The 18771-nt window shown below is 40.5% G+C and overlaps 1 protein-coding gene across 2 annotated transcripts in view; it reads right to left on the reverse strand.

The window, feature by feature from the left end:
* mgat5 (alpha-1,6-mannosylglycoprotein 6-beta-N-acetylglucosaminyltransferase) overlaps positions 1–18771 on the reverse strand; it is a 135771-nt gene that overhangs the window by 112302 nt on the left and 4698 nt on the right. For both annotated transcript variants that reach the window (XM_067987255.1, XM_067987254.1), the window contains exon 2: positions 9664–10070. In XM_067987255.1, the coding sequence (XP_067843356.1) occupies positions 9664–9940 (277 nt within the window). In that variant the 5' untranslated portion in view covers positions 9941–10070. The remainder of the gene's footprint in view (positions 1–9663; positions 10071–18771) is intronic.

Below are 18771 nucleotides of genomic sequence, written 5' to 3' on the forward strand. Positions count from 1 at the left end.
TACAGGCCAAGTCGACCCAATCTCTCCTCATACGTTAGTCCTGCCATCAGTCTGGTGAACCTTCGCTGGTTCCCTCTATGGCAAGAATATCCTTTCTTAGGTAAGGAGACCAAAATGGCACACAATGCTCCAGGTGTGGTCTCACCAAGGCCCTGTATAACTGCAGTAAGACATACTTGCTCCTGTACTCAAATCCTCTTGCAATTAAGGCCAACATACCATTTGCCTTCCTAACTGCTTGCTGCACCTGCATGTTTGTTTTCAGTGACTGATGTACAAGAACACCCGGGTCCCTTTGTACATCAACATTTTCCAATCTATCACCATTTAAATAATACTCTGCCTTTCTGATTTTCCTTCCAAAGTGGATAACTTCACATTTATCCATGTTATACTGCATCTGCCATGTATTTGCCCACTCACTCAACTTGTCTAAATCACCTTGAAGCCTCTTTGCATCCTCCTCACAACTCACAATCCCACCTAGTTTTGCGTCGTCAGCAAACTTTGAAATATTACATTTGGTTCCCTCATTCAAATCATTGATATATGTTGTGAATAGCTGGAGCCTAAGCACTGATCCTTGCGGTATCCCACTAGTCACCACCTGCCACCCTGAAAAAAACCCATTTATTCCTACTCTGTTAACCAATTTTCAAACCATGCCAGTATATTACCACCAATCCCATGTGCTTTAATTTTGCACACTAACCTCTTATGTGGGACTTTATCAAAGGCCTTCTGAAAATCCAAATAAACCACATCCACTGGTTCGCCCTCATCTATTCTACCAGTTACATCCTCAAAAAAACTCCAGTAGGTTTGTCAAACATGATTTCTCTTTCATAAATCCATGCTGACTTTGTCTAATCCCATTGATATTTTCTAAGTGTCCTGTTATCACATCCTTTATAATACTCTAGCATTTTCCCTACTACTGATATTAGGCTAACTGGTCTGTAGTTCACTATTTTCTTTCTCCCTCTTTTTAAAAAAAAAAGTGGTTATATTTGCTACCCTCCAATCTGCACTGACTGTTCCATAATCTATAGAATTTTGGAAGATGACAACTAATGCATCCACTATTTCCATGGCTACCTCGTTTAGTACTCTGGGATGCAGATCATCAGGCCCTGGGGATTTATCGGCTTTCAGTCACATTAATTTCTCCAGCACTACTTTTTTTTACTAATACTAATTTCCTTTAATTCCTCCTTCTCACTGGTCCCTTGGTCCCCAGCATTTCTGGGAAGTTATTTGTGTCCTCTTCCATGAAGGCAGAAGCAAAGTATTTGTTTAATTGCTCTGCCATTTCCTTGTTCCCCATTATAAATTCTCCCGTTTCTGACTTTAAGGGACCTACATTTGTCTTCAATAATCTTTTTCTTTTTACATACTTGTAGAAGCTTTTACAGTCCACTTTTATGTTCCTTGCAAGTTTACACTCATACTCTGTTTTTCCCCCTCTTAAATCAATCTCTTGGTCCTTTTTTGCTGATTTCTAAACTGCTCCCAATCCTCAGGCTTGCTACTTTTTCTGGCAACTTTATATGACTGCTCTTTGGATCTAATACTATCCTTAATTTCTTTTGTTAGCCATGGTTGGCCGCTTTTCCTTTTGTGTTTTTGTGCCAGAAAGGAATGTATAAGTGTTGCAATTCATGCATTTATTCCTTAAATGTTAGCCATTGCCTATCCACCGTCATGCCTTTTAATGAACCTTCCCAATCTATCATAGCCAACTCACTCCTCATACCTTTGTAGTTTCCTTTGTTTAGATTTAGGACCTTAGTTTCGGATTGGACTACTTCACTTTCCATCTTAATGAAGAATTCCACCATGTTATGGTCACTCTTCCCGAAAGGACCCCGCACAACAAGATTATTAATTATCCCCTTCTCATTGCACAATACCCAATCTAGGATAGCCTGTTCCCTGGTTGGCTCCTCACGTACTGGTCTAAGAAAACATCTTGTACACGCGCCAGGAATTCATCCTCCACAGTATTATTGCTAATTTGGTTTGGCCAGTCTATATGTAGATTAAAGTCACCCATGATTACTGTAGTACCCTTGTTACATGAGTCTCTAATTTCCTGTTTGATGCCATGCGACTTCCAAGCTGACCTGCTCCAGTCCAGCATTGCACGAAAGTCTATTTACAATAACTCTTGATCTCAAACCATTCAGCACACTAATATTCATAAATCAAGGTGCTCACTTGTATAAGAAAAACAAGCAAACTAAACTTTCTAAACTAATAAATCCCATGAATGGGATACCTCAGATTATTAATTAGACCCCAGCCCCCAAAAGATACTTGGAACTGGGTAGGTCTGGAGCAGAAGAGTCGCTGACTTGACACCAGATGGGGCTTTTTACAACCCATTCCCAAAAGGTGGCCATGAAATGATCAATTCTAGCCCATGGGTTTATTGCCAAGGTGCGCCAGAAGGAGCCATCAGCCTAGCACCCCAGGAAAGGGCAACAATGGTTATTGATGTTGACCCATAAACATCAACATCCAATCCTGCGAAAATTTTATCAGCCCCTCTGTGGCACATTTGGGATACTTCTGATGTGCAGGTATTATCTTTAGTGCTAGTAGTTCTGCAACTTGCTTGCCAGAGTCCTTTAACATTAAAGGGCATTTACAGCAATGTGTGTAATTTTTAAAGCTCTGGAAGGAAATTAACTTCTAGTCCAAGTAAGCTGTCATACAAGTATGGCCTGAACAGCAAGCCACACTCATAGTGCCCGCTGTAACCTGCTAAAGAAGTTAGGCAGTCTGAAGTAGGTTCTCTGGCAACAGCAGAGACTTTTCCAAACTGGTGTCAAAACTGCCCTTATAGCAAAGATGATATGGAAAGCACAATGAGAAAATGCTGTCCAGTTATCAGGCAGGGTACCCTCATTTGCACAACCACAGAGCAACAAAAAAGAAATCACCATCACAATTCTACTATTTCAGTGCTCTGAGTGTGGGTATTGGGATTCCAGTCTTCATACTAAATAAATTAGCACTTGGAAAAGTATGGGCTAATAAATGAAAGTCAGCACGGATTTGTCAAAAGAAAATTGTGTTTGACTAACTTGATTCAGTTCTTTGATGAAGTAACGGAGAGGGTTGATATGTTTATGGACTTTCAAAAAGATATTTGATAAAGTACAACATAATAGAATTGTTAGCAAAATTAAAGCCCATGGGATTAAAGGGACAGTGGCAGCGTGGATACAAAATTGGCTAGGGGACAGAAAGCAGAGTAGTGGTAACAGTTGTTTTCAGTGGTGTTGCCCAGGGGGTGGGTATTAGGACCACTGCTCTTTTTGATATATATTAATGACCTGGACTTGGGTATAGACGGTATAATTTCAAAGTTTGCAGATGAAAACTAAACTCGGAAATGTAGAGGATAGCAACAGATTTCAGGAGGACATACAGCGACTGGTGAAATGGGCAGACTCGTGGCAGATGAAATTTAACGCAGAGAAGCATGAACATAAGAAATAGGAGCAGGAGTATGCCACACGGCCCCTCGAGCCGGTTCCGCCATTCAATCAGATCATGGCTGATCTTTGACCTCAACTCCACTTTCTCACCCGATCCCCATATCCCTTGATTCCACTAGAGTCCAAAAATCTATCTACCTCAGCCTTGAATATATTCAATGACTCAGTATCCACAGCCCTCTGGAGTAGAGGACTCCAAAGATTCACAACCCTCAGGTGAAGAAATTCCTCCGCATCTCAGATTTGAATGGCCGACCCCTTATCCTGCAACCAAGACCCCTAATTCTCAGCTCTCTAGCCAGGGGAAACAATCTCTCAGCATCTACCCGATCAAGCCTCCTCATAATTTTATGTGTTTCAATGAAGTGATGCATTTTGGTAGGAAGCATGAGGAGAGGCAATATAAACTAAATGGTACAATTTTGAAGGGGGTGCAGGAACAGAGAGACCTGGGGGTGTATGTACACAAATCTTTGAAGGTGGCAGGACAAGTTGAGAAGGCTGCTAAAAAAGCATATGGGATCCTGGGCCTTATTAATAGAGGCACAGAGTACAAATGCAAGGAAGTTATGCCAAACCTTTATAAAACACTGGTCAGGCCTCAGCTGGAGTACTGTGTTCAATTCTGGGCACCACACTTTCGGAAGGATGTCAAGGCCTTAGAAAGGGTGCAGAAGAGATTTACTAGAATGGTACCAGGAATGAGGGAATTCAGTTATGTGGAGAGATTGGAGAAGCTGGGGTTGTTCTCCTTACAGCAGAAATTATACCGTCTATACCCAAGTCCAGGTCATTAATATATATCAAAAAGAGCAGAGAAGGTTAAGGGGAGATTTGATAGAGGTGTTCAAAATCATGAATGGTTTTGATAGAGTAAATAAGGAGAAACTGTTTCCAGTGGCAGTAGGGTTGGTAACCAGAGGACACAGATTCAAGGTGATCGGCAATAGAGCCAGAGGTGACATGAGGAAACATTTTTTTTTACGCTGCAAGTTGTTATGATCTGGAATGCACTGCCTGAAAGGGTGGTGGAAGCAGATTAGATAGTAACTTTCAAAGGGAATTGGATAAATACTAGGAGAAAAAAAATTACATGGCTATGGGGAAAAAGCAGGCTTGATGGGCCGAATGGCCTCCTCCTGTGCTGTACCTACTATAATGTCAATCAAATAACACCCAAGTATCCTCCCAATCTTATAGAATATGTCCAAAATTAAAATAGGCGTAAATGGGCAAGTATCAGTGTAAACATTTGGGGCCCAAGGAAATGCCGACCCCACACCAGTATATTTCTGCTTTGAGTCTTAAAATTTAAGTTGCAACTAATTTAACCATAATTCGTGCACAGCGCATTTATGAACCTGCAATTGGGGAAGCTTTTCAATTTTTAAATATGACTCATATTTATAAAAATGCATTAAAAGAAACAGAAAATAGAGCTCAGTGGAGGATAATGTTTTTTGAAAAAGACAAAAAATTGCAATTAAAAAATTAGAAAAATGACTGTTTCCCCACTGTGCCTGGAAATCTGGTTACAATGTTGAGAGCCCCCAAACAAACACAATTGGAGCATACTCACATTTGAGAGTGAAGGGAATGCCCAGTTCAGTGCGCGGAGATTTGTTCGGACGGACAGATGTAATAGATCAAGTTGACTTGAGTGTACTGTAGTTACGTGAGTAACTCACTTACCCCCAAAATTCCATAATCTTTTAAGCCACGTAATTGGTTTGCGCCCAGATACACACATTATGCGGAGTAAATTCCAGGCCAAGGTTTGCAACAGGATGCTGCCCGTTAAGGCAGGTGATGACCTTGGTTATCACTAGAGCACTGAACTAGTTAAGTTTGTTAGATATGGCTATCAAAACTTCTGAAAATAACCTCAATTAAAATTGGAGTGCAGCAGCTTTGCTAAATACTGTACATTACATTATATAGAATCACAAAATATTACAGCACAGGAGGCCGTCGGCCCTTAGTGCCTGCTCTTTGAAAGAGCTGTCCAATTTAGTCCCACACCCCAGCTTTTTCTGCAGAACCCTGAAAATTAGTCCTCTTCAAGTACATGTCCAATTGCCCTTTGAAATTTTCAATGGAATCTGCTTTCAGGTAGTGCATTCCAGATCTTACATAGGATGTACAACACAGAAACAGGCCATTCTGCCCAACTGGTCCATGCCAGTATTTATGCTCCACATAAGCATACTCCCACCCTTCTTCATCTAACTCCATCAACATATCCTTCTATTCCTTTCTCCCTCATATGTTTATCTAGCTTCCCCTTAGATATGGCTATCAAAACTTCTGAAAATAACCTCAATTAAAATTGGAGTGCAGCAGCTTTGCTAAATACTGTACATTACATTATATAGAATCACAAAATATTACAGCACATCTATGCTGATCGAAAACATAGTTCTGTATATGTAAAGGACTGAATGTCAGCAGTGGGATTTTTACAACCCTCTGAAAAAAATTATCCTCATTTCCCCTTTAGTTCTTTTGTCAATTATTTTAAATCTATGATCTTTGGTTACTAGAGGAAACAGATTCTCCCTACTTGCTCTATCAAAATCTCTCATAACTTTGAATACCTCTATTAGGTCTCCCCTTAACCTTCTCTGCTCTGAGAACAACCCCAGCTTCTCCCATCTCTCCACATAATTGAAGTCCCTTATTCCTGGTATCATCCTGTTAAACCTCCTCTGTGCCCTCTCCAAGGCCTTGACATCCTTCCTAAAGTGTGGTGCCCAGAATTGTACACGATACTCCAGCTGACGCCTAACCAGAGATTTGTAAAGGTTTAGCATGACTTCCTTGTTTTTGTATTCAATGCCCCTATTAACAAAGCCAAGTATCCCATACGCTTGCTTAACCGCCTTATCAACTTGCCCTGCCACCTTCAAAAATTTGTGAATATGCACCCCCAGGTCCCTCTGTTCTTGCACCCACCTCAAAATAATGCCATTTAAGTTATACTGCCTCTTCCAATTGTTCCTCCCAAAGTGCATCACTTCACACTTAGCAGATGCAATTTAATGCGGATATGTGTCTGCCCATTTCACCAGTCTGTCTATGTCCTCCTGAAATCTGCTATCCTGCTCACTATTTACCACGTTGCCAAGTTTTGTATCATTCGCAAACTTCAAAACTGTACTCCCTATACCCAAGTCCAGGTCATTTATATATAAAAAAGTAATGGTCCTAATACCGATCCCAGGGGGATTGCATACTTCCCTCCAGTCAGAAAAATATCCGTTCACCACTACTTTCTGCCTCCTGTCCCTTAGCCAATCACGCACCCAAGTTACCACCGTCCCTTTAATCTCGTGCTTGTATTTTCCAAATAAGTCTGTTATGTGGTACTTTATCAAATGCCTTTTGAAAGTCCATATATACATCTACTGCACTATCTTCATCAACCCTCTGTTACTTCATCAAAGAACTCAATCAGCTTAGTCAGACACGATTTGCCTTTAAAAAAATCCGTACTGGCTGTCCCTTATTAACCCATGCTTCTCCAAGTGAGAATTAATTTTGTCCATGACAACGTCCAGTAGTTTTCCCACCCCTGACGTTAGACTGATTGGCCTGTAGTTATCTTTCCTCTTTTTGAATAGGGAATCCCTATTCCCTAACATGTGCAATCCTCCAGTCCTCTGGCACCACTCCCATATCCAAGGAGGATTGAAAGGTTGTGGTTAGAGCTTCTGCTATCTCCACCTTACTTCCCTTAGCAACCAAGGGTGCATCCGATCTGGACCAGGTAACTTGTTAACATTGGGTGATGCCAACCTATTTAGCACCTCCTTTCTACCTTTTTTTTAATCCTATCCAATATCTCTAATCCCTCCTCCTCTATTATTTCAACATTAACTTCATCCTCTTCTTTTGTGAAGACAGATGTAAAGTACTCATTCAGTACCTCAGTCATGCCCTCTGTCTTCACAAGATGATTTCCTTTTTTGTTCCTAATCAGCCCCGCCATTCCTTTAACTCTCCTTTTACTTTTTATATGTTTTTAAAAGATTTTTGGGGTCCCTTTTTATGTTACCAGCTAATCTTTTCTCATATTCTCTCTTTGCCCTTCTTACATCCTTTTTCAATTTCCCCCTGCACTTTCTATTCTGCCTGGTTTTCTTTTAAAACTGTATTCTGTACCTGACATGTTATAAACCTCCTTTTTCAATCTCTATTTCCTGTGTCATTTAAGGAGCTCTAGCTTTGGATGCCCTACCTTTCAGCCTTATGGGAATATACTCTGTTTGTACCTGAATTATCTCCGCCTTTAAGGCCTGCCATTGCTCATTTACTTGGCCAATCTTTGTTTCCAGTCCACCTGTGCTAGATGCCTTCTCAAATCACTGAAATTGGCTCTATTCCAGCTGGGTATTTTCACCGTTGATTTTTCTTTGTCCATTTCCGTAATTACTTTAAACCTAATTATATTATGATCACTATTACCCAGATGTTCTCCCACTGGAACACACTCCACTTGCCCTACTTCATTCCCTTGAACTGAATCCAGCACTGCTTCCTTCCTCGTTGGGCTAGAAACATACTGAGCAAGAAAGTTTTCCTGTACACATTTTAGGAATTCTTCACCCTCCTTGCCCTTCACATTGTTTTTTACCCAGTCTATATTAGGGTAATTGAAGTCCCCTACTATTACTGTCCTATTACTTTTATATGTCTCTGAAATTTGCCTACAGATTTGCTTCTCTATCTCCTTTTCACTATTTGGAGGTCTATAGTAAACAACCAGCAATACAGAATAACAGCTCCTTTTCTGTTCCTTAACTCTACCAAATAGATTCAGTCTTTAAACCCTCTAGTATTTCATCCCTCTGTAAAACGGTATTATTCATGATCAATACTGCCACCTTCCTCCCCACTTTCTTTTTTCCTTCCCTATCCCTCCTGAATACACTGTCAGGAATGTTTAGTTCCCATTCCCGCCCATGTTTAAGCCAGGTCTCCGTACAGCCACTGTATCGTGACCCCATGTGGCAACTTGTGCCTATAACTCATTAACCTTATTTATACTATTCCTCACAATAACACACATGCATTCCAACACCATATTGGTCTGCGTTGCTTTTTTCCCTTCCAACTAATTCCTGCTCTTTCTACACTACTCTTTAGGAGGCACAAACAGAATAGTATTCTTTGCACTTTGTCTCTCCTCTAGTTAACCTCCCCGCAAGGACATTAGTCGTAGGCCTGTTCAGGTGCAACCCGTCTAGCTTGTACAGGTCCCTCCTACCACAGAACTAGTCTCAATGCCCCAGGAATCGGAAATCCTCCCTCCTGCATCACTTCTCCAGGCACACAATCACCTGCACTATCTTCCTGTTTCTGTACTCACTAGCACGTGGTACTTGGAGTAATCTCTAGATTACCACCTTTGAGGCCCTGTTCTTTAATCTTTTTCCTAGCTCTTGAAACTGTGCTTGTTGGACCTCAACCCTTTTCCTACCTATGTCATTTGTGGTCCATGTTGGAACCACTTCTGGCTGCTCCCCTTCCCCTCGAAGAACATCCTGCACCCGTTCAGTGATATCTTTTACCCTAGCATCAGGGAGGCAACATATCATTCGGGACTCACGTCTGCGGCTGCACAAACGCTTGTCTATCCTCCTATCATATCCTCCTATCAAATCCTCTATAACAACTGTATTTCTACCGAGTCTCCCACGGTGCATGGATTTGATCTGACTGCACTCGCGAGGTCTCATCACCCTCACTGGTATTCAACACTGAGCACCACACTCCCAGGGGATTCTTGCACTGCCTGCAATATTGGCAGTTACCCCAAACCTTTGAATTCAAATTGGCATTTCAAGTTACACTGAAGTCGGTTGCAATGACCCAGTGTCAGTATGATGGCTTAATATCATTAGATTGGCATCCCAGCCAATTGCAGAGAGGAATCTTTGGTGCGGTATCGAATGCAGCTTGGATTCAATATTATAGGAAGTGAAGGTTGAATCCACTCGTAATAGAATTTACTTAGGTAAAATACAATTTCATTGCCTATTAAGTTAAGCTGTTACTGGAACTGTCAAATATATTATTGAAAATTATGTTTTACAACATACAAAATATAAGCAGCAGATATTTTAGAAAAAAATGAGCATGGTTTACTTACCATATGCTGTCATTGTGCCGACGTATGGCCCATCTGCTACATTTTGGTTTTCTTCTGCTAACGCTCTGATATATCGTTTACTAAGGTCCAGAATCTGCTCTCGAAGCATAGTACTGCTTTCATGTTGTGTCCGTTGTTGGATGGTGAAGTGCAGAAGCATCATTCCCCATATGAATCCAAATGTTACCAGAAAAAATCCTAGTTTTTGTGAAGATAACTTCCACAGATGAAAAGTCGCCATTGTTTTCAACAGTGAAGTTATTCTGGAGTGAATCATGTATAAAGAAAGTACATCATCCTATAATTTATGTACCCAAATTAACCTGTCCATGTCTGTGACTATCTTCTTGTAGGAAAAGCATCTTCAGTCAGGCAGCCTAGATACATCTGTACTGCTCATATCCATCCTAGGACAAAGAGAAGAAAAGATGTTTTATAAAACGCTGATCATATGACACAAAATACTGCCCATTTTGGAGGTGGGAACATCTAGAAATGATTTTCTGTAACTGAATACTAATTGTACACGAATTACCTGTAAACAAAAAGGGATTTGTATTTAGCAAAAAGATTAACAGTTACAGGTAATGTACAGCAACATTAGACTGCAATGAAATAAAAAAAGTTTCTTGAAACCAGCAACAGTTTGACAATGAAATCAATATTTAATTTCCCTTCGGAAGGATAAGAAAAATATTCCTCTTGCTAAGTAGGCATGACATCTACATCTACACCAAAAATAATTTCCCAACTGCCAATGCTGTTTCAACATCCAACCCATCAAAAGTTCTCCTGGGCTATACCCAATTTGTAATGGTAAAGTGCTGCATGCCATAACAGGAAGATAGGGAATCACATATTTTGTTCAGCATATTTTTCACTATCCAAAATGTACGATCTGCTTCCACATTGCTTTGTGGGTCTCTGCTTATAATGTAGATAGATCCACTTGCAAACTGCATTCCATTATTCACATAAGTAAAATGACAAATGATGACCTCTCCCCCCACCGTCTACTTGAACATAATGTTCATTACTTTCTTCCATGAGTGACTTGGAATCACAGGTTCTGCATGGTTATATGTGTTTTGTGCTGTTGAAATTCTGATCATGAATCGCAGTTCTTAACAAGTTACTCGATTCTTTGTTAATCCCTGGTCTCCACAGATTTAGCACTTTCTCACCACACAGATTCCTTGGTGACCTTTGTGTAATTTATCCAAGATATTGTCTCATGGGATAACAAAATTAGCTACTTTCAGGAAAAATCATTAATGAACGATCAGGGAGTGATTGTAACCTCACCTTCCTGGCGGAAAAATGACAGAATCGAATCAGCCATCTGTTTTACACCCCACCAATTTTACTTTTAAGTAAAATCTGGCAGGTTGTAAAATGGGTAGACAATCCAATCCAGTCTGATTTCTGCTGAGCAGTTTAGGTAAAATTACCCCCTTAGTTCTCTTGATAATTCCCAGTAATTCCTCACAATTAGTATTCTACTTGCTACGTGCAAAACAGCATATATGTATAGTTTACTCTTAATTCAAAGTCACAGTTTAAATTTTAAGCATTAAATTCCCACTTTGCAGTACTATATATGTTGAGCAATTCATATTATTGGATAATTCAAATTTTTTAAAACAAAAAATCTTGGAATCATCAGGAGTAGAAAGTACCCCTATCTCATTCTGTATTATTGGATTCTTAGCAGTAATTTGCCTTAAGTTCTTGGAACTGAGTAGAGACTGCAAATGCTCAATTTCAACATAGAAAAATCTATGAAGTTATCCAAGAATCACTCATGTGCCCAAGATGTCACCAAAGCTTCTACCCCCTTTCAGCATTCACTCTTAGCAATCATGAAATATATTAAGCTAGACTTCACTGAACAGTAATGGCATTACTATCGGCTGAAAATATAGTTCAAGTTCCTGAAATGCTCTGGAGGTTTATCCATGCCCATCCATAATCCTTGCTCAAAGTATTTAATTGGTTGAGATATAATGTTGAGGGAATTTTTCAAATTTGCCATCTTCACTAAACAAAAGCAACCATAACTACTTCAATTTCTACATTGCTCCCCATAGAGGACAGTGTCTCTAAGCACTTTACGTGGACAGAGCAGGGAAGAACATTTTTTGGGAGAGGAAATGAAAGCACAAAGGGAATACTATAACCAGCTTTTGAAAACAAGAAAGGAGATGAAAAGCTAGAACGATTTTTGAAGGGAGTTCCATTAGGACAGGGGCATAAAAGCTGACGGAATAAGTGCCAATGGAAAAGGACAAGCAGTGAACCAGTGTTAGAGGAGTGGAGGGTGTGCATATACAATAATACTGATTTCCTCCTAAAATATCTGGAACTTGGTATGGATGGAACTGAATACAGGTTCTGCATTCTGGAAAAAAAAAGTTCATGGGAATGGTGAGATCAAGAAAAACAAGTGAAAAGTTAAGCCTTCGAGATAAAATTGTCAATTAAGCACAGGAGGGGGCATGCAATATGGCTGGCAATTTTAGAGGTAGAATGGAGCAGGCTAGATGTGTGAGAAGGAAGCTCAACTCCGGTTTAAACAGAACACTAAGGTTTTGCATCACAGGGTTAAGCTTGAGGTGGCAACCAGGGAAATTGGAAGAGTCTAAGCCAGAAGCTTCAGTTTCACCAACACTAAACTAGAGAAAGTTACAACTCATACTGTTAGACAGGCAGCTGGAGAGGAGAAACAGTTGTGAAATCTAAGATGGAACCTGGTTAACATTGGGTTGTATGTGGAAGCTAAATACATTTCTACAGATGTCACTTGAGAGGCAGCATGCAAGTGGAGGGGGTAAGGAATGGAGCCCTATGATTGTATGGGCATGAGTGTTAAAACTATTGTGTTTTTGATTTGACAGATGGGATTGAAGCCATGAGAGCACGCTCTGCCACAGATGACAGCTGTTAGGCTGATGTTTGAATGGTAGTTGCTTGAAACTGCATCACCCATGACATTATAAATGTAGTTAATCAAATCCTGAATATTTTACCAACAGCAGTTGTATTTGCCTAGTCAGTAACCAGTTTTAAGATTTTTACATTTGAAAACTAATTAGGTAGTGGGTGAGTTTCTCAATAAATGCTGTTGTTAACTTAACACTTACCTCCTGACTCCCCAAAGCCTTTCCACCATCTACAAGGCACAAGTCAGGAGTGTGATGGAATACTCTCCACTTGCTTGGATGATTGCAGCTCCAACAACACTCAAGAAGCTCGACACCATCCAGGATAAAGCAGCCCACTTGATTGGCACCCCATCCACCACCCTAAACATTCACTCCCTTCACCACCGGTGCACTGTGGCTGCAGTGTGTACCATCCACAGGATGCACTGCAGCAACTCGCCAAGGCTTCTTCGACAGCACCTCCCAAACCCGCGACCTCTACCACCTAGAAGGACAAGAACAGCAGGTACATGGGAATAACACCACCTGCACGTTCCCCTCCAAGTCACACACCATCCCGACTTGGAAATATATCGCCGTTCCTTCATTGTCGCTGGGTCAAAATCCTGGAACTCCCTTCCTAACAGCACTGTGGAAGAACCTTCACCACACGGACTGCAGCGGTTCAAGAAGGCGGCTCACCACCACCTTCTCGAGGGCAATTAGGGATGGGCAATAAATGCTGGCCTCGCCAGCGACGCCCACATCCCGTGAACGAATAAAAAAAAAATGACTGATCATTCGGCACACCATTTTTCTGGTTGCTCTATCCCTCTCTCTTACACTCTGTATGGTGCCTATTTTGACTGGTTACACCTCTGAAGTGTCTTGGGATAATTTTCTATTTGAAAGGCACTAAATAAATGCCAGTCATTGTTACTCTAAAGTCAATGCTCAAGATTTTCTGCAATAATACAAAAATATTTTTCAGATTTACAAATTAAAACTAACTACAGGCTAACTAACTAACTCACAGTTAGCAACATAAGTCTACAAAAAAAAAACTTTGTTTTTGCATCAGCCAGGTGTCTGACATGAGGGAAAACCATTATCATGCTTATGAGTCACCAAACCAAGGTAGAAATCCATACAGGTTGCTTTATTTACCTGATGTAAAGCACACTTTCTTCCTGCAGAGACTTACCTCACTTATCCTGGTCCAGAAATTTTATGCACAGATTGCCAACTGTCAAGATCTAAAGGCTCCCATGCAAGCACAGGGTACTGCTAAGAATTCAAAGAACTAAACCTCCACAGTTTATCAGCAGAAAGCATTGGTGAAATTCATGCTACTTTCTAGCAAGGACTACTCATATAGCATTAGCTTGTAGGTATTTGAAGCTAAATGATTGGTCTACTTTACCACAATTGCTTAATAAGTAGGCTGACTGGTGAATCAGTAATAGTGCCCTGGAGTACTGCAGGCTTGCCTGGTTCAGATATCAGTACCAAGTCTGCCAAAGAAGGCTGACTTGGTTTCGAACTTCCATCACCAGACAACTTATCTTAGAACTGCTTCAACCCCAACAAGAGACTTCATGTCCTTCTATCCAAAGAAGGATGGTCACTAGTTGGTAAGCCAACTAATCATGCTGGTACCTTGTCATGCACCATGTCATGTTTTGGAATTTTGACTATTTGAACTAGGTAGGGATTTTGGATCAATTTATATTAGGATGATTCTATTAAGTTAAATTCAGCTCACAAGAGGTTAAATCCACATTACACAGCTTTTGGCAACACAGATTACAAATCAATATACATGCCCCGGGAGCAGAAATTGGGCATGCTGGGGGTGAGGCAAGATGAGCACCAAACCCCTGACCTCTGCAAAAAAAAAAGGCCCAGATGATTTGCCGGGCAACTACCTACCTGAAATTGGGGAGGGGCAGCTAGCAGGCAGGCAGGAGCGGAATTTCAGGTAACAGAAGGCCAGCAGCCAGCACCAAAGGAACTGTTACCGACAACAAAGTAAGTTGTGTCAAGGGGGTTGCAGAAGGGTCTCGTCTTCAGACCCCAATGGGCATATTTAAAGATGGACCCCACTGGCTTCAGGTAGTTGTCCTTGCCGACTGCTCAGAAAAGCAGTTAAAAATAGAAGATGGTGGGATCGGTGCGGGACATCGGTGGGTAAGTCACCTGGTTGATTTTAACTGCCCACCCTATTTCCGCCAAGCAGACAGGGTTAAAATCGCTCCTATAAAAGGCATCAGATCAGGACAAATTGGTTGTTGAAATGGTGTTTGCCTACAGACCGCTTAAGTTTGAGATAATAAAGGTTTGCTAAAGTCATCCCAGTAAACATTCACACGTCATTCTGGAATGGCCTAATTCATGCAAATTCAGCAGGGCTTGCTGTCAGGAGCCCACTCCTAGGATGACAGTTGAAAGTTTAACTGATGTCTTGACTAACCAATCCGTAGGCATGGAGAACTGGGGAAGAGTCAGAGATCCAGTGTTTGGCTTCCTGTTCAGCAAGGAGAAAATCTGCAGAAATCTGGTTAATAAGCCAAAAGAGAGTGAGAGCTTCCTGCCGACTAGTTTCAGATAAATTACTACGCTGAAAATTGTATTTAGTGTGCTAACAAGGATAGTGTCATGTGATTTGTTATTTTTTGTGTTACAAGGAGTGTTAAGAAATTGGTTAAAATTCACTGTAAACATTATTATTTATTCACATATATGTAAAATAAATCAGTTTACTGATTTATAATTTACCTAGTCTCACTAAAGTGTTTAGTCTGCCTTTTAGCAAAAAGGAGGAACACAAGTGGGAGGCATGTGCGACATTACAATATCCTGTAAACATAATGTGGGGTTTCCTTGTTATTACCATCTGGTCATGCTACCATGACTAGATATTGGTCAGTAAACTTCTGTAAGTGGACCATGCGCTCTTTCTGATCAGGAGTGTCTGGTGTCCCTAAGCCCAAAAGACCTAAAATCTGTAACAGTGGACAGCACAAGGAACCCCTCAGGCATAAATCGCTGTGTATGCACTGAGTATGCATTGCCACCATCCTCCTGACCACATCATCACAGACACACACCATACCATATTGAATGGTGGTTCCACCAGTTAGAATTGCAGAGCTTCAGCAACAGCTGCTTGCCTCTCCGAAATCCAATTATGGTAGGCACTGAACCCTGAATAGGAGTGAACAAATTTATACTCAACCTCCAACAACCGTCACTCCAATGCCTAATTTCCTCGTTGATTATGTGAAGGTCATCTGCCTTCAACACGGTGGGGGGACCTCCACAGGACATCCTGCAACGGGTCAACCATCTTGATGTCCCAGACATCCAAGTCCAAAATCACGTAGCAGGCTTACTCATCACCAACTGTTTAATCCAAATCCTTATTCAAGGGATTTTGGTAGTGATAGATCTTCTGGTTTACCCTCCGGGAATCCAGTAGCCATTTCTCCCTGTAACTGTTTCTCCTTTTTACATGAAACCACCTCACAAGTTCAGTTTCAACAAATGGTTCCGAAAGTGTGACATTTAAATGTGGTACACAAATGCATTATTCTACAAGTCCTTTAGTATTGCATTAGCAACTCATCTTTTCTTTGTGTTAATTTTTTTTTAAATTACAGCCCCAGAAATAAAACAAAAGTTTAAATTGATCAATATTTGTTTATTGAGTGCATTTCTAGGGGCAAAACAGGTACAGTAATAACATTTTTAAATCAAATTTGGAAAATCAAAATCTAACAATATTGCTTGGTGTTTTCCATAGTTCAAGCGGAATATAAAAACTATCTCATGCCCATTACACTTTACCAAAATCCTATTAACAGCACTGAACTCTATTGAAAATTAACTCACCTAATTATATTATGCAGTTAAAACTGACATTGTGGGATTAACCCAAAGGAAAGGTTATACTGCTAATACCAATTTGAGATCAGCACCTGCTTGAAATTATGTGGATCAGACTTATCTGCTGGGTTTACATCACTCTCTAGTAAGACAAACTAAAACTCTACATGTGTGCACAAAAATACTCAGATTGTCAAAATGCTAGGTACAACTTGTTACTGGACAGCTGATGAGACAGAACAATTTGCACTTTTCAAAAAGTTAAAAAAAAAGTTTGCTTCACACCTGATATGGTTATACTGCTGCCAATGTGTTGCAATACTTCCTTCTTGAAGTGATCACAGAGTTATGTTAAACTGAACTTGGGTTTAGGGCACTGCAGTTATATTGCATATCTTGCATTGCTGCAGAGTGGTTTTTGCTTCTCAGCAACATAAAATTGAGTGTATTATTATTTCCCGTCAAAGTCAAGCCACCCATTGTTGGCAATGAATATCAACGGTATACTATCACACCATGGACACGAAATCAAATTTGCACCAACTTACAGCTTTTGTCAATGAAAAACCATCTTAAGCAGAAAGACATTAGGTGTAGAAGATGTTCGCAAGTGGACTGGCTTCAGAAGCAGACAGAAAAAAAATTGGAACATAGGAACAGGATTAGGCCATTCAGCCCCTCGAGCCCGCTCCGCCATTTGATAAGATCATGGCTGATCTGTGATCTAACTCCATATACCTGCCTTTGGCCCATATCCCTTAATACCTTTGGTTGGCAAAAAGCTATCTATCACAGATTTAAATTTAGCAATTGAGCTAGTATCAATTGCCGTTTGCCGAAGAGTTTTCCAAACTTCTACCAACCTTTGTGTGTAGAAACGTTTTCTAATCTCACTCCTGAAAAGTCTGGCTCTAATTTTTAAGACTGTGCCCCCTACTCCTAGAATCCCCAACCAGCAGAAATAGTTTCTCTCTATCCACCCTATCTGTTCCCCTTAATATCTTATAAACTTCGATCAGATCACTCCTAAACCTTCCAAACTCCAGAGAATACAACCCCAATTTGTGTAATCTCTCCTCGTAACTTAACCCTTGAAGTCCGGGTATCATTCTAGTAAACCCACGCTGCACTCCCTCCAAGGCCAATATGTCCTTCCGAAGGTGCGGTGCCCAGAACTGCTCACAGTACTCCAGGTGCGGTCTAACCAGGGTTTTGTATAGCTGCAGCATAACCTCTGCCCCCTTGTACTCCAGTCCTCCAGATATAAAGGCCAGCATTCCATTAGCCTTCTTGATTATTTTCTGCACCTGTTCATGACACTTCAACGATCTATGTACCTGAACCCCTAAGTCCCTTTGGACATCCACTGTTTTTAACTTTTTACCATTTAGAAAGTACCCTGTTCTATCCTTTTTTGGTCCAAAGTGGATGACCTCACATTTGCCAATATCTATCAATATCGCTTTGTGATTTTATGTTTTCATCTACACTGCTTACAATGCCACCAATCTTTGTGTCATCGGCAAACTTAGATACGAGACTTTCTATGCCTTCATCTAAGTCGTTAATAAATATTGTGAATAATTGAGGCCCCAAGACAAATCCCTGCGGGGACACACCCTGCCAATGTGAGTACCTATCCATTATCCCTACTCTGTGTCATCTTTCACTCAAGTTTTTTTGTCAGCTGAGCCATGCTATCACCAGGCAAGGAAGTAATTCAGTTATTTAAAGTCAGCACACAGTACAGATGCACCACTTTAAAGTGGAAGGGTAACCACTCAGGCAAGTACTGGTAAGCTGCCAGTGTCCAAGGAATGGCTAACACTGCACAATGAAGACCTTTAACAGTGAAACACAGACATAATACCAGCTTCATATTTTATTATAAATGCCATTTCTGTAGCAATTCTGGATGACGGAATTACTGACTGACTGTAGATTTACTTTCTTCAATCAATCTGTGCACAAGAACTAATCATGGTGCTTTCAAATATTTTAGAAACAGGGTAATCAAATGTAGGAATTTGATTTTTTTTTCTTAAGGTTAACACAATTTATACATTGTTAAGACAAGTTAAACTGTTATGAGAACCATATAAAAAAAAATAGTACAGCTGATCAACTCCAACAACAATTTGCATTTATGTAGCACCTTTAACGCAGTAAAGCATCTCAAGGCGCTTCACAGGAGCGTTATCAGACAAAATTTGACATCAAACCACAAAAGGAGATATTAGGACAGGTGATCAAAAGCTTAGTCAAAAAGGTAGGTTTTAAGGAGCATCTTAAAGGA

Source organism: Heptranchias perlo, chromosome 7, assembly GCF_035084215.1.
Source record: "Heptranchias perlo isolate sHepPer1 chromosome 7, sHepPer1.hap1, whole genome shotgun sequence".
Lineage (NCBI taxonomy): Eukaryota > Metazoa > Chordata > Chondrichthyes > Hexanchiformes > Hexanchidae > Heptranchias > Heptranchias perlo.